Source organism: Elephas maximus, chromosome 9 (genome assembly GCF_024166365.1).
Source record: "Elephas maximus indicus isolate mEleMax1 chromosome 9, mEleMax1 primary haplotype, whole genome shotgun sequence".
Classification (NCBI taxonomy): Eukaryota; Metazoa; Chordata; class Mammalia; order Proboscidea; family Elephantidae; genus Elephas; species Elephas maximus.
Window position 1 is genome coordinate 66,831,358 of NC_064827.1, and position 17,091 is coordinate 66,848,448.

Consider the following 17,091-nt stretch of genomic DNA (forward strand, 5'->3'; position numbering starts at 1 on the left):
AAAAGTTAGCATGCAGGCACCCATTTGGCTGGGCGTGTGGCTGCATCATTCGCTAAATATATATATGAAAAAAGTCTATCACACTCATTCCATGAATAACACAAAGGCCTTGATTTGTTCCTCCACGTGATGAGCATGCGTTAGGTCCAAAATTAACGTTGCTGTCTGGCTGGGCTATGTGTGTGTTTTTCCAAAAAGAGAAAACTCCCGAGCTCTTACTTAGCCCTAATCAGAATGTCTAATGCAGGGTGTTACGTGCAGACAAACAAGACGAACAGAGACCAAAACCAAAGGTCTGCTCCATTGTAGACTATCCATAAATATGTGCTGACTGTTCAATGCAGGAATCAATGGAGGAAGAGGTGGGGAGGTAAACCCGGCTTTTCTGTGTGGTCTTATACTAGTCACTTCACCTCTTTGAGCCATACCTTCCTGATATATAAGTTGGGGATAAGAGTTCCTACCCTCCAGTATCTGGCAGGGTTGTGCAGAAGGAGAAAATAATGTAAGAGTGGCTTTGAGGAGTAAAAAGCATTAGTGGGTGTCAGGTGTTGTTATTATCAGATCTCTTCCCAAGCCCATTAGACCCTGTACTTTTGCATACTGAATTTGTTTTCCTCTATCTACCATGCAAAGGCATTAATTACAGCTTTTTAAAGAAACCATTTTAGACTACCACTCAGTGATTACAGCCCTAGCAGCTCTCTCTAAGAGCTGGCAAATTCAGAGAGCTCTGGATGGGAGGCCAAGAGAGATGGAAGGCCACATCACCTCTATGTCCACAACATCCTCTCTAACGTGGACGTGACATGCCTAACATCATGCCTATTTAGTGCCAGCACAATGGGATAATGCCCATAAAGGAGTCGAGCACAGTGCTTGACACCTAAGAGATACTCAATAAATTCTTTCATTGAGAGAAGACAAGGTATGGAAGACTTAGTTCAGGTTTTGTAGCCAGATTTGCTGGGGTTCAAATACCCAAAAGCAGCTCCATCTCTTACAAGTTATGTCCCTTGGCAAGCTCCTCCGACTCAGTGTTCAGAACTATATATTGAGCATAATGGAGGGGCTGCCATGTGCAATCCCGTAGACTACGCACAACCCAGCTCCAAGGACCACCACACAGTATCTATGCTGCAAGGCTTGTTGTGAAGGCTAAAGCACCTGGCATATCAAGGGCACTCCGGAAAGGGCAGCCCCATTCTGATTTTGTGTGTGTAGTCATTCCTGGAAAGGCCAGTTATATTTTGAAGCACTGAAACTCAGCCCCCAACAAGACAGGCCACACACGTGACAGATGTTAAACAGCTATTCCTAGAGATGTCTGCCAAAAGGCCAAAGAGTTGGAGACCCTTTATTTTCTTCTCCGAAGCACAATTAGTTTGTCACAGCTGACAGATGATGGATGGGTATGCATCAGTTCAAGTGACACCATGGAATCCATCTGACCTTCCTTTTATCATTCTAATCTCTCGCACATGGCCAGCTCTTTCCCTCCATCTGCCGGCAACCTCCCTCCACCCTCTCTGTCTCTCTGCCTTGCCACCCCCGGCCCCCCAGCACTTCCCCTATCACTCACCATCACGGAAATGTGGAGGATGTGCATCTGCTCCTCGACAATCTCCGAGGGCTCCTGGAGTGTCGGGGCAGTGGCCCGGGCCAGCTGGCTGGAGCTGCTCATGGAGACGTGGAAGTACAAGGTGCCATTCTCCAGCCACTGCTGTCTCCAGTGCACCAGCGAAATGTCCGCCGCTGTGCCAGACATCTCTGCAAGACAAGACCCAAGGTGCCAGTGAGCTGCGTGCCTGGCCTTGGTACTTGGGAAAGAGAAGAAGCCAAGGGTATTCAGGGACTCAGAAGGCACCCACTTTGAGCCAGAGACCTTTCCTTACATCAAACCTATAAGCCAGGGATCATCATTTCTATTTTATAGATGGGTCAACTGTACCCAGGATGGGTCCCCAAGTAACAGAGCTAGTAAGTGGCAGAGCCAGGACTTGAACCCAGGCCTGTCTAATGCCAAAGGTGATGCCCTTTTTATAACACCATGCATAAAAAGGTAATTTATTCTTTTCAAGCAGTAGAATCAAACTAGGCAAGAGGATGAAAGCCCTTAACATCCTTCTGCAGCCGTGGAACTAGAAGGCAAGGGAGGAAATCTGTGAGAGGAATGGAAGTTCAGAGTGCAAATCCCTTAGAAACTGAGATGGATGTAGTCATGGCAAAACCGCAGAACCTCAGAGCTGGGAAGGCTCAAGAGAGCATTAGGCCCAGCCGAGGTGTCTCAGGGTCACCTTGCATGAGAAACGAGTTCGGCAAGGGTTATTCTGGGTCTCTCCCCTACTTCAGTCAAAGCAGCTCCATTTTTTGTAGCTTATATGCTATACTCCCAAACAAAAGAATTTTGGCAAAAAGGTTTCTGTGGCTTCAAAATATTTGAAAAATCATTGGTATACCCCAATATTCTCAGATAATCAATGGAGAGTTGGGAATTCCTAGTAAATTGTTAAGTTGGGTCTCCTGATTTGAGGTTCCTAACTTTTGCCCCATACAGTTTTTCCCTCTGTAGATGCTTTTAAAAGTAATTATCATTTCAATAGTATTACCATGCAATATTATCACTTCAATATAGTTCATTATGAGGTAAGAAGGGTGATGGCATGAGGCACCAAAAGTGTCACTGCACTGGGATCATACACATCTTTGCATAGTGCCCTCTACTAAGGAGATTGTGTTCCTGGAAATGTCCTAGGAGGACAAGGCCTACTCAGTGCCTTTCAGGAATAAATGGAAGGGTGGTGGGGATCTTGGTGAATTACCCAGTCTGGACTCAAGCAAGTTACTAAAGGAGACAAAGCCAATTAATCAGTAGACAAGTATCATTAATAGTGTCTAAGACTTGATACTCTGAACTCCATTCTGGAGACATGGAGTTGGCCTGAAGACAGAATTCCTACAGTTCCAAAAGACCTACTATCCATGCACACACAAACTTGAGGAGGACTGATGAACAAGCCAAGTTAGAAATGCTCGTTATGCGATCAGTTTTCCCCATGTCCCACTGCAGTCCCATCAGAGTTTGGTGACATGGAATTAAAGAAGTCAGGCTTTGGAGTGATGAGTTGATGTTTGCTCATCAAACTCTACCGAATTATTCTTGTATCATCCATTTCCAGTAGTGTGACTCCTTGAGGTTCGCAATTAAAAGTCCTTAGGGGAAGACCGTCTGGCATTTAATAAGTGCTAAAAAAAGTTAGCTATAAATATTTATTCTCATTATTATTATTAATAAGAACAGGATCTAATTCACCCTTCAAGGTGCTCTGAAAAAAAAAAAAAAACCTTGAGGCATCCTTGACTGCTCACTCTCTCTCCCATTCCTCATCCAAACCATCAGCAACTCCTTCCAAACTGGTCCAAAATTCCACACTTCTCAGCTTCTCTATTGCAAACACCTGCGAGTCTGTTGCCTGCATGCAACCCTCGACTTGGCTCTCTTCTTCCACCCTTGCCCCTTCTGTCTATTCTCCACCCAGAAGCCAGAGGAACCTTGCCAAAGCATAAGTCAGCTCACGTCACTCTTCTGCTCAAAACCCTCCAATGGCTTCCTACCTCATTCCAAGTAAAGACAAAGGAGCTGGAATAAAGGAAGTGACTGATCCAAATGAAAAAACCCCTGGACTTCCCCTGCTGCATCAATAGTTGAGGAGGGCTGGAGATAATCACAAAAGCTCATCAGCTCTTAGAACATAGGCCCCAAAGGGCCCTGCCAACTCATTACTATGCCTAGGGAAAGGGGACTGGCTGGGAGCCCTACTGAGAAGCAGGGCTCTCCCAAGCACTGTCTCTTCTTCCAGGACTAGGGTAATCTCCCTTGCATCGCCCTACCTCCCAGCCTCAGCACCTGAAGCCTTGGCAGTAGCTTCTCTGGCAAGCAGCCAGCTGGGCCAAGGCAGGGTGAAGACATTATGGTAAATGGCCTTGCTCAGCACTTCGCTCCTTTTTCTCTCAGTTCATGAAGCCCAGAACCAGAAACCCAGGGAACCAGGGCTGAAAACCACCTCTGGAAATAGCTATCTCCAATTCAGCAGCAAGAGTCTCAGGGTGGTGCAAACTGTTAACGTGCTTGTCTGCTAACAGAAAGACTGGAGGTTCGAGCCCATGCAGAGGAACCTTGGACATCTGCTTCTGAAAAATCAGCCATTGAAAACCCTAGAGAGCACAGTTCTCCTACTCTAACACACGTGGGTTGCTATGAGTTGGAATCGACTCAATGGCAATTGATTTAGGAGTCTCTGGGTGGTGTGAAGGAGCCGTGGGGGTACAATGATTAAAGCACTTAAATGCTAACCAGAAGGTCAGCAGTTCGAACCCACCAGCTACTGTGTAGGAGAAAGATATGGCAGTCTGCTTCATAAAGATGTATAGCCTTGCAAACCCTATGGGGCAGTTCTACTCTGTCCTATAGGGTTCTATAGGTCAAAATTGACTGTGGCAATGGTGGTTTTTTTGGGGGGGTTGGGTGGTGTAAATGATTAACAGACTCAACCATGAGCCAAAAGGCCCAGAGGTGCCTCAGAATAAAGGCCTGGCAAACTACTTCTAAAAAGCATCCATTGAAAACCCTATGGAGCACAGTTTGACACACATGGGGCCTCCATGAGTCAGAATTGACTCAACAGCAACTGGTTTGGGAGTCCCAGGGTGATTAATATGCTTGGCTACTAACCAAAAGGTTGAAGGTTAGAGTCCACCTAGAGGTGCCTCAGGAGAAAGGTGATCTAATTCCGACAAATCAGCCATTAAAAAACCCTATGGAGCAGAGTTCGACTCTGACACACATGGGTCGCCATGAACTGGAATCAATTCAACAGCAAATGGTTTTAATTTAGCAGCTCAAGAAGGAGGGCCCATGTGTTGTTGCCTGGCTGGGCCCTTAATGTGCTGAGATATGCTAGAATAGCACCGGGAGAAAGCCCCAAGGCAGGCCACATTCTGGGTGACACAGCCTGGCACAGAGGAAGAGTGAGTCAAGGGATGCTTGTGGAAATTTGGCTCCTTACTCCTGGGGCTCTCCCCAGGTTGTGCCTGAAATGCCACCATTAAAGAGGCTCACCCTCCCTATGTCCAGATCAGACAACAGATCATAGAGTATGAGTGATTTGCCAAGGTCAATAGTGAATTTGTGCACAGATAGACCCAGTGGATTACCAGTACATGCAATTTCTACTATGCCAGTTCTGTTACAACGTCTCCTGTCCTTGATTAAATTAGCCCATGAACCAAAACCAGATTGAGCTCTTTGTTTGCTACAGCAATGAGTGCACAGTCAGCAGACAGTAAACGTTAAATGATAATAACAGTGTGTGAAACACAGTAAATATTGAATCACAGAAGATAGCTCTGGACTTACTCTATTACGAAGAAAGGAAACTTGCTGGGTGTGGGGGCACAAGAATCTCTAAGAGAAAACCACTTTAGTGAAAGCAGGCAGCTTTGATCACTCATTTGTTCATTCATTTATTTGTTCAGTTGCTTATTTATTCACTCAACAAACACTATTGAGGGCCTACTTGATTCCAGGCATTGTTTAGGAGCTCAGAATAAGGAGTGCAATGAGACACCGCCTTGCCTCCTGGAAGCTCACAGTCCTTTTACTAGCAGCAATTCTATCCTCCGTGCTGTCACTCACACATGCGGACACCCTCCATTTACCTTGGCCCATGAGATTGTAGTAACTGGCCCATCTTCTACCATGGCTCTTTTCTCATCTGCTCCAAACACTCCCTCCTATCTCAGAGCATAAGTACTTTCTGTCCAGTTTGCCTGGAACTCTCTTCTCAAAGCTTACAGGCTGGAATCTTCTCAGTGTTTGTCTCTCAGTCCAAATGACAGCTGCTTAGAGAAGCCTTGCCTGGCCACCCTAGCTAAAGTGTTCCTCTCAACACACATGTTCACTCTCTATCATATTCCTTTTACAGAACTGTTTCATAGCATTTATCACTATTAGAAATTTACCTTATGTATTTCCTTGGACATGTATTTATTGTCTGTCTCCCCAGGTGAGCAGGGACCTTGTCTGCCGAGTTCCCTGCCACATCTCAAGTACTTTGAAGAGTGCTTGGCACGTAAGTGCTCAATAAATAATTCCTGAATTGCTATGAATACACACACACACACACACACACACACACACACACACACAGACTTATCCATAATAAGATGGTGGAGGTAGTAAAGAATAGAATGTGGAGAATTAAAGAAAAGGTTATTGGGAACTTGAGATGGGAGAGGACCCTCCTAGCTTGGAGACTATGTTAGTTTCCTAGAGATGTGTAACAAAGTACCACAAAATAGGTGGATTAGAACAACAGAAATTTATTCTCTCATAGTTATAGAGGCTAGAAGTCCAAAATCAAGATGTGGGCAGGGCCATGTTCTGTCTGAAGATGCTAGGAGAAGATTCTTTTTTGCCTCTTCCTAGCTCCCGGTGGTCCTGGCAATCCTTGGCATTCCTTGGCTTGTAGACACATCACTCCAATCTCTGCTTCTGTCTTCACATGGCCATCTTCCCTCTGTCTCTCTCTTCTTTGTATAAGGATACCAGTCATACTGGATTAGGACTCACTCTACTCTGGTATGATCTCATGTTAACTGATAACATTTTCAAAAACCCTATTTCCCAAGCAATGTCACATTCACAGATACCTGGGGTTAGGACTTTAACATATTTGGGGGGAGTATAATTCAAGGAGCAGAATTAAACTCATAGGAGAGACCAATAACCACTCCAAAAAGGTGGTGGCATGAGCACCACAGAGGATGGGCATATGCTGACCGTTGGAGGAGAGAAGGAGGCATAAGGATTGGCAAGAGAGTGGGTATCTCGGGGCAGTGAAGCCTCGTGTGTGTGTGAGAGTGCGGCAGAATGTCAGGTTGGATATATTGTCTAGATGCAGAGTGAAGGGTTCTGAATGCCTGGTGATAAAGTGTATGTTCTAGTCGGCAAATGCTAGAGAAGCGGCAGAGTACACTTGATCAGAAAGCCAGTCCTGCGTCCATTAAAACCAGGTCAAAGAAATAGTAGCATGACCAAGGCCAGCTCTTGCAATTCCCTGCTGATTGATTTTCCGATTGCATTTTCCCTTTTCTCTTCCCCTAGTCCTTCCATATAAACATTTCATTGAAGTCTTCAAGTCATATTACAATCAAACTTAAAGCAAAAGGGGGACTAAACGCATTTGGTCGAGAACCAAGACAATTCCCATAAAGGCAGATTATGCTGACATGATGAATATAAAATGAAACAGCAGATATTAAAGTGGGAGAATTGGTACACCATGCCTTCCGGCGGTAGGCTGACTCCAGCCTGCTTCCCTCCCACCCCAAATGGCTCAGTTTTTTATTGGAATCATAAAGAAACACAGGGATTGCCTTTTCACCTTCTACTTTTCTCCCCCCATGGGCTACAACTTGTGAAATATTCAACAGGCTCAAATCCCCTCAACCACCCGGCTAATGCCAAGTGAGAGGATCAGCCTTCATCAGTGATTCTGGGTAGACTGCCATCCTGCCTCAGAGGCCACGGACGCCTTTCAGCCTCCTAGAAAAGAAATAAGAAAACTCCGAAGGCGTGTTGTGCTTTTAATTGGCTTGTTCTTCCTAATCTATGGCACTCATTGTATTTTTATTTAATTCCTGAAGGTCATTATGAAAATAAGCAACTATTCTGATCACCAGCCATCTTGGTAACATCTCCCAAGTGGCTAACTCGGCTTCTAATTCCACAGCACCAGCTGACCCTCCAGCAGATTATTTGCAGAAGACCAGAGAGAACTCAGGATGAGTTTATAGATGGTTTTGGCCTCAGTGGGGCAAAGCAGATGTTACATACGATGAGCTCACTGCCTAGGCAGAAAGAGTGGCAAGAGGTAGTGATGTTAGTTTCAAGCACCTTTGCCATTAGTTGTTCCAGCATTCATGGGCAGTCAACTCTACAAAGGAATTTGCTCCAGCGTCAAGTCGTACTGCGTGGGACTGTGAGATATATTTCAAATACGCCCCCTCATTTTCATCTCTACTATGGTTTCCTTAATTCAAACCTTTGTCCCCTCTGTTACAGACTAATGCAAATGGCTCAGTATCACTCAAGTCCCATTAGGAAACAGAGGGCATATTCAGCAGAGTCATTGAGAAGTGTTAATGAAGGGACCATTTACAAAGGTTTGGACTGGGTTAAGGCAAATCACAAAGGGATGGTGAACCGTCCCAGGATTGGCAATAGCTGGGAGCTGTCAACACCCTAGGCCTGAAGGAATAAAGAGAGGAGCGGTTATCAAACCCAGAAAGAGCCATCAGTGGAGGAAAGGGCTGCCAGACAGAAGTTGTGGCCCTCGGTAGATTACCCAGTCACTACCAATGCATGGCCCAGCATGCCAGGAAAATAAATGCTCCAGCCTCACTCTCTGTCCACCCTCCAATCTCTTGCAGGTGCCAACCCAACCAAACACCCATGGGTGCCTGAGTGAAACAAATCATACAGGTCAGCCTTCTAGGGCACAAGTAGGGTGGAAAAAAGTGGAGAGTCGACCTCTGGGATATAGAGACCGTCCAACAGGCCCCTAACTGGAATCCCCATCTCCAGACTTTCTTCCTCCCAGCCACTTTTCAAATGGCTACCAGGGTGACACTTCTAACTTGTGAATCCTACCATGCCCCTCCCTTGCTCAAAGCCTTTCAATGGCTCCTGATTCCCCCCAGGATAAAACCTGATTTCAAAAGCCTGGCACACAAGGTCCTTTGTGACCTGGCACGTTCTTTTCTCTCCAGTCTTACCTCTTTTCACTGCTTTCCTTGTACCTATATCTTAAATCTGTTCCAATATTTATATACCCCCCCCATATACTATGCTATTTTCAAATTCAAAGACTTCAGAGACGCTTTTTCTCATTCTAAAATAGCACTCCCAACCCACCCCATCCCCTGCTCTGGACGCATTCCTGATCCCTGTAGGAGCTAGGCGGTCCTTTATGTTTCCATGCGAGGAAATACTGCATGGTGCATAAGATCACAGGCTCTGGAGACGGACATTTGAATGTGAATTCTATCTCCATTGCGTTTATGTTGTATGTCTTTGGACAAGCTACTTAGCTTCTTTGTGCCTCAGTTTTCTCATCTACTAAATGAAGATAATAATAACAGCAGCTGCCTCTCAAATTTGTTTGCAGAATAAAATGAGGTAACAGGAACAAATTAGCTTTCAGCGTGGTCTTAATCCTTAGTAAGCACTCTGAAGTTACATTTCTTTTATATTACTTCATATACACTGTTTTACTGGTCTGATCCTTATCTGTGTTAAAATGATCTGCTTCTACAGCTGACCTTTCTTACTGGACTCTACTGCAGGGACACATCAGAGCCACTTGTATACCCTAGTGCTGACATAATGGCAGAATACAGAGCAGGGGCTTTGTAAATGTCTGATGAGTTGAACTGAGTTTCCCTATATCTGAGTTCAGATGAGCATCCCCAGAGGACTTAGAGAAGAGATGGCAACTCAGGGTCTCAGTGATGGCTTGATTCCCATATAGCAACTCCACGGAAATGCATCTGACATCTGGCCCAAGGTTAGGCACCCTGAAGAATGCAAATGAAAAGAAAAAGACAGTGTTTTAACTTTAAGGAGATTGCATTCTCTACGAGAGAGAAGGTGTTCATATAGAAAATAGAATACTATAATTCTGTTTAGATACAAGTATGTGTATATATAGCTGGAAAAAAAAAACACTGGAATATCAAGAATGGTACTCTTTAAATGGTGGGAACAGAGGTGATTTTAATCACGTTTTCATTCATTTTTCTCTGAATTTTCTACATTTAATATTTTGTTCCCTCTGTAGCAGATGCAAATACATGCTCACTTCAAAAATTCATTTATTCAACCAACCTTTTCTGAGAAATGGCACTGGGGAACTGTGTCCTCAGGAGCTCAGTCCAAGGGGCTAAGAAAAGACATACTATAAATAGCTATAAATCAAAGTAGAAAGCTTGGAAGGAGAGTGATGCCTTGTAGCTGATGGAGAAAGTTACCACAGAGGAGTCTTAAATGATGGGCAAGATATCAAAAAGAGGCCAAGTAGACAGAGAACTCTTCAGACAGAGAAATGGCACAAGCAAAGGCAACAAGGCAAAGAGTCACAAATGTGCGATGCAGTGGGAGGGTTGGCTGCAGCAAACACAGAGGGTCTTCATTATGGAAGAAACAGAGAAAGACTGGTATAACAAGTCTGGAGAGAAGAAAGTAAAAAGGGGGCCACCACCTCTTACTCATGGACTATCATCTAGCAGAATAATAAGAAGTATAAGGTCTCATTTGGGGCTCTTTCATGTGATTAGACGAAAAAAAAAAGAAAAAACAAAGGCTCAGGAAGCACCCACCACATGCCATAAAGTTATAAGATGGATGGATGGACAGATGGATGGATGGATGGACGGACGGACAGACAAACGGATGGATAGACAGATAAATGAACAAATGAATGGATGGATGGATAGATGGATATAGTCCAGTCTTTCCGAGCTAATCAATAATCAGATAACCTGAGTCAGTAGAAGGAACGCTAGATTTGGAGTCCAGAGGCTTAGATGTGATTCTGCACCAACTGGCTGGTTTATCTGAGGACAAGTCACAGAGCCTCTACAATTTTCTCCCTTTATTTGTAAAATGGGGGTCATGATCTGTCCTACTTACATCACATCTAATGTTAAATCAAAAGAAAATGGGGCCATAGATAGAAATATGCTTGACAATCTGCAAAGTCTTGCAGTTAGTTCTAAAACTAAACATAATTATTATCCTCATCATTCAACAATATACTTCCCATAATATTTATTGACTATCTAAAATGTTGTGTTAGCCACTATTATGGATCCTGAGGCTCGACTGGAGGAAAAGATAAATGTCGATGCTGCCCTCACAGACCTTCCAGTCTTGTCTGGATTTTTCTCAGTTTTCCTGAAGTAGCAGCAGCAGCAGCACCTCAGTTACTTCATTCATTCATCCATTTAATCATTCATTCATTCATAGCAGAAGACTGTGTCTTTCTCCAGTTCACTGATATATCCTCAGTGCTTGGCATACAGTTACTTCATTCATTCATCCATTTAATCATTCATTCATTCATAGCAGAAGACGTGTCTTTCTCCAGTTCACTGATATATCCTCAGTGCTTGGCATACAGGAGGGGCTCAATAAATATTTGTTGAATAAATGCAACACTCAAGGTACACTTCCTGAGTTCCCTGCCTTCAAGAAAATCACAATTGAGGAGCGCAGAATAAGGACAATCAATAAAGGTGACACCCATGTGGCACTGGCCACAAAAGGGGATGTACAGGGTGTTACAGGAACACATGTGAGAGGTTAGCGATTGTTCCTCATTTATCAGGGGTTTGGACAAGGCAAGGAGGCAGAGTCTATAATCTGGCCCTTTCGCAATACTAAGAGATCCTAATTATCTTAGTTATCTAGTGCTGCTATAACAGAAATACCACAAGTGGATGGCTTTAACAAAGGGAAATTTATTCTCTCACAGTCTAGGAGGCTAGAAGTCTGAATTCAGGGTGCCAGCTCCAGAGAAAGGCTTTTTCTCTGTTGGCTCTGGGGGAAGGTCTTCATCATCAATCTTCCCCTCGTCTAGGAACTTCTCAGTGCAGGGACCCCAGGTCCAAAAGGTCCAAAGGACCCGATCACCTTCTTGCACTACTTTCTTGGTGGCCTGAGGTCCTCTGGTCTCTCTGCTTGTTTCTCTCTTTTATAGCTCAAAAGAGATTGATTTAAAACACAGCCTAATCTTGTAGATGGAGTCTTGCCTCATTAACATAACTGCCTCTAATCTCACCTCATTAACATCATAGAGGTAGGATTTACAACACAAAGGAAAATCACATCAGATCACAAAATGGTAGACAATCACACAATACTGGGAATCATGGCCTAGCTAAATTGACACATATTTTAGAAGAACACAATTCAATGCATAACACTAACGTTAGGCCAGAAATACCTTTAGGATGAAGCCACTGTTGTACTGGGTTTGGGAGGTCCCCTGAGGGAACAGAAGGTTGCCCGATGGATGGCGGGGGTTGTGACCCAGCCAAAGCCATGAGGAAGCAGCAGGAGAGGAGCACCAGGGAGTACTGCAGACCCACCTCCTCCTCAGCCTCCCCCAGCTGTCAGCTCTCATCTCTGCCTCTGTCTCCAAGCTGCCCATTTCCACCTCCTTTGGGAGCTGTGTCTCTTACACAAAACTATTTTCCCAGGCCACGTGGTAGAGATTAATAATAAAGCTATATCTGGATAAACAGGAAGGGGAAGAAAAGAATTAAGAGATACTAGCGAGGGAGAAAAGCGTATCTTTTCAGATTAGATTTGAAAATAGATGGAGGGTTGATGGAATTGATTCTCATTACTTTTAGTTATTCTCTCCTGAACCACTTCCCTCCCTCCTTTTCACATGATCTTTCGTTGTCATTTAGCATTGCTGTATCCCCTTGGTCTCTCTCTGTGCTTGCTGTTTTAGCTTTGCTTTGTCCTGTTTTTCTAAATCCATCCCAACAATGAGTTTCCATCAAGGTTTTGAACTGGTTCGTTCTGGTTGCATTTCCACTTTAGATATACTGAATCAGAATCTGCATTTTAATATGATCCCCAGGTGATTCTTATGTCTAATAAATTTTGAGAATCACTGCTTTACTATAGGGTCGCTATGAGTTGGAATCACTCGACTGCAACAGGTTTGGTTTTTGGCTCATAATTGGTTCCTAACCAGCAGTCTTAGCATTGCTGGGAAACTTGTTAGAAATATAAATTATCAGCAAGGGTTCGAACTGGATCAAACTGGTTAGAAGCCCTGGTTTCCACCACCACCCCTCCAGCCCTACCTCATGGCACTGTAAACTGATTTAAGAAGAGGATACTCAAGAAAATGGTGACAAGAAGCAACATTTACTTACACTACATACGCGCCAGGCTAGGGGCTTTAATTCATTGTCTTGTTTACTCCTCATGGGAAACCCAAATGGGTAAGGTAGATAGTATAATACCATTTACAGCTGAGATATCTGTAATCACACAAGGTGACAAACAGTCAAGCACTCAGATGCTAATCAAAAGGTTGGAGGTTGGAGTCCACCCACAGATGCTTCAGAAGAAAGTCTTGGTGGATCTACATCCCAAAGGTCATACCCATTGAAAACCCTACGGACCACAATTCCACTCTGACCCACACAGGGTTGCCATGAGTTGGAATTGGCTCGATGGCAACTGGAAAAAGTAACCAGACCTTCCCAAGATCTTCCAGCTAGTAAGTAGCAAAGCAATTCAAATCCTAGTCTCCTGATTCCAAATCCAGCGCTCCCATCACTATACTAACTGGTCTGAGAAAAGGATTGACATATTGAGTAGAAAGATCGAGTGGTCAAGTCTCCATGGGGGGGTGTGATAAGTACCAGGACAGGTCCTTCTGGGTCAGTCAGATACTCTGTCTACACATTTCATCATGATTAAGTCATGCGCTGAAGCTGGATGTTGTCCTTCTGTTTTTCAGACGCAAATATCTCCTGGGAGAGAGGCATATGAAGTGTTCCTTATAGTGAAAGGAACTGGGTGACCTTCAACAGGTAACATCACCTCTCTGAGCATCACTTGCCTCGTATAGAAAATGGGAATCATAAAGCCAAGCTCTTACGATTGTTGTGAAGATTAACGGAGATAAAGTGTTTGAAGGAGTCTAGCACAGCACTTAGTGTATGGATTCCCTGTCAGTTGGCTGTCTTCTCTTCACTCTTCCATCTCACCACTGTCAACACAAGAAGAATCAGGTTGCCTTGAGAACAATGGTGCTGGGTGGGCAGAGGAGGAAGTACGGTACTGAATATAAAGAAAAAGGAGGAAGAGGTCACAGATGAAACTTCCTAGACTTGCAATTCACTTGGAAACAGTCTCTGAGACCCTCTCATCCAGTCCCCAGTGCACCTTCCCTTTTAAGCCATTATTTTTTAAAGTCACAACTCAGAATCATGGAAAACCACAGCAGAAAGAGAACATGAATGAATAAATTATCTAACCTATCTAACCTAACCAGAGAAGGGTAGCAACTTGCCTGAAGTAACACAGTCTCATAATCAGCACTCTTCCCATCTCACTGTTAGAAACAAGGATTCACGGATGGGCCAACTCAGATGTGAGTAGACTATACAGCTACCAACTCTTCTGACATTGCAGATCCCCTATAAAGAGGTGAGTCTATTTCCCCTCCTCTGATTTGCTTTGGCCAATGGGTCAATACCAAAAGTGACACAAGCAGAGACTTGAAAAGTGCTCATGAACTAGGGCTTGCCCTCTCTTGCTGCTCTTGGAAACCCTGCAAGTGGCATGTGAAGAAGCCAGGGCTAGCCTGGTAGAGATGGGAGAAACACAGCCAATCACCCACGTTACCTAGCCACAGTCGGCTCACCACCACCTGTGAGTGAGGCTATACTGGATCCTCCAGCTACTAGCTAACCTGCTGACTGACTGTGGACACATGGAAGAGCCCAGCAGAGAGCAGCCAAGACCAGCATAAGACCTGCCCACTGAGCTCCACTCAAATTACCTACACACAGGATTTTGAGCTAAATCAGTGTTTTAAGCCAGAAGGTCTGGAGTGGTTTGTTACACAAGAATAGGAGAACAACCTAGATGTTTCCTCCTTTGTGAAGCCTTCCTACCCCTAAGCCTGGGCTGAGGATCCCTTGCTGGGCTTCCTTTCATTACTCTGTTTACCACACTATATTGAAATCATGGCTGCAGTTATTTCACACCTTGCTCACCCTCTGCTTTCTGAAATTAAAGTTCTAGTCTCCCTTGCTGCCTTCTATCTCCCTACATCCAGTTCAGAGTCAGCACTCAACAGGCTTGTGTCGATCACAACGAACGATACCAAAAATGTCCCCTTGGCGGAACCTACCATAGTTCCCTCAGCACCTCCTGCTCCTAATCAGTCTCCGTGGCACTGATTTGAAGGAGTGAGTGGATATTGATTGGCTCCAACTCCACTGCTTCGGAGCATAATCTGCCTCTATATTCCTTAAATAAGCTCGGTGCCTGTTAGGTGTGTTCCTGGAGGCCTTGATTGTAATTCTGCTCTGCTCCACTACCCTTATTTATTACTCAGAGCTGGAGCACAGAGCCCCAGGCCATCAGTGGAATGATTACAGGACCCTTTTGACTTGCAATTCCACACCATTCAGTCCAATTTAGACTGGCCACAGATGGTGCCCTGTGGCAGGAAAGGGATCAGCAGAGGATGCCAGGCTGGCGGCAGGGAAAGGACCCTCTTGATTTTCTTCCTGAGTCATAGGACGCTGAGGAAAAGGATCAGGTTGTCTTAATGCCTCTCCTGACCCAAACAGTGAGCACCTAAATGATAGCAAATCACACCCCTCTCACCAGGGCCAGTCACAAGGAGTCCTGTAACCATTGCTGGGGTATCTTTTTATTTGGTTTAAACACCAGCATCCTCAGTCCAGGTGAGGTGACTGACTGTTGTTCTCATATTGCCAGGCTGGCAGTCAGGAAAGTCGAATTCCACTCTTGTCTTTGTTCTGTGACTCTAGGACAGTCCCTTTGCATCTCTGAGCCTCAGTCTTCTCATCTGTCAAATGGGGAGACTGTTTCTTCTCATGACTCCTTCACTAATCATTGGAAAAAGTAAAGAGAGAAATTAATGGAGAAGGCCCTTGGAATCAGCATTCCATGGGCAAAAGCCATTGCTATGATTAAGATTAATCAACCTGATGGAAGATTCTGGCAAACTGAAACCAAGGGGCTCAAACAGGATAGGCCGAAACCCCTTCCCATTTTTTAATACCTTGCCTTCCATACTACACAGAGTCAGAACGTGGTCTCTGAAATCACACAGCCTGGTTCCCACCCCTGCCACTGTTTTTATTAGCTAAGTAAGCTTGCAAAGTCACTTAACTTCTCAAGGTCTCACTTTCCTCATATAAACTGGGGATGACAATTTCGTAATAATCACTGGAGTGTGAGTGCCAGGAAGGCAGGGACTGGGCTGTCTTATTCTGATCTGTATGTCAGTGCCCAGAAGAGTGCCTGGTATAATGTAGCCACTTAATCTAAAAATAACAGAAAGACAAACATTTATTAAGTGCCTACTGCTTGCAAGATGCTATTCCCAGGTGTTTGCGCATATTGTTTCGTCTTCCCGACAACCCTGTGACTTATGGCTAATGCTAAATCCATGTCTACCTGCTCACCATATATAAATGAGGCCATCCTGGATTATCCCACTGCTAGCTAACCTCCCAGCTGACCACAGACACATGGGAGAGCCCGGCAAGGATCAGCCAAGACCAGCGTAAGTGTTGCCGAGATAATGTATCAGCACAAGGCTGGGCATCAGTAGCAGTAAATGCTCCTGCGACTATCCGCCTTTCTGTGCTACGCAAATAGCTATTCCTCCAGTTGATATGAACATTTGGGATCCCTCACTTGGAAGCACCAAGGCCTGTCTTTGATTGTAAATTCCTGGGAAACAGAAGTCACATCTGCTGAATGTCTTCTTCACGGCACTGTGGTTACAAACAGAATACTGTCAAGTTGTCAGATTAGGAATCATGATTTCTGAATTATTACACCTCCCTGGCCCCCACCCCACCTTTCTGGCTTTGTTTCCAGAACCACAGAAACTCTAAATTTAGATCGAGTCAACTCAGCAGATGTTTCTTGAAGCCTTCACTGTACCAGGCCCTTCGCTGGGAGCTTTCGGGCATCGTATCTCTGAGTCTCCACTTCTTGTTTAGAGTCGAGTAAAAGGAAACCCAGAGAGAGCAGGAAGTTGCTGCAGATTATGCGGTACATCAGGGATAGGGGTGTTGAGAATCCAGCCTCTTGGCCCCAAGGATAGACTCCTTCTGCCGTACGTGCCTGATTTCTGTGTGGCCTCCAAGCTCTGTCACTGACTTTTTGAGTCACCATGGGGAAACCATTTCCCTCTATGAATGTTATTTTCTCACCTGTAAAGTGGG

General features: G+C 44.7%; 1 protein-coding gene across 6 annotated transcripts in view; it reads right to left on the reverse strand.

Annotated features, from left to right (window-relative positions):
- Nucleotides 1-17,091, reverse strand: part of ASTN2 (astrotactin 2) — a 1,062,617-nt gene that overhangs the window by 919,796 nt on the left and 125,730 nt on the right. For all 6 annotated transcript variants that reach the window (XM_049897085.1, XM_049897083.1, XM_049897084.1 and 3 more), the window contains exon 3: nt 1,583-1,770. In XM_049897085.1, the coding sequence (XP_049753042.1) occupies nt 1,583-1,770 (188 nt within the window). The remainder of the gene's footprint in view (nt 1-1,582; nt 1,771-17,091) is intronic.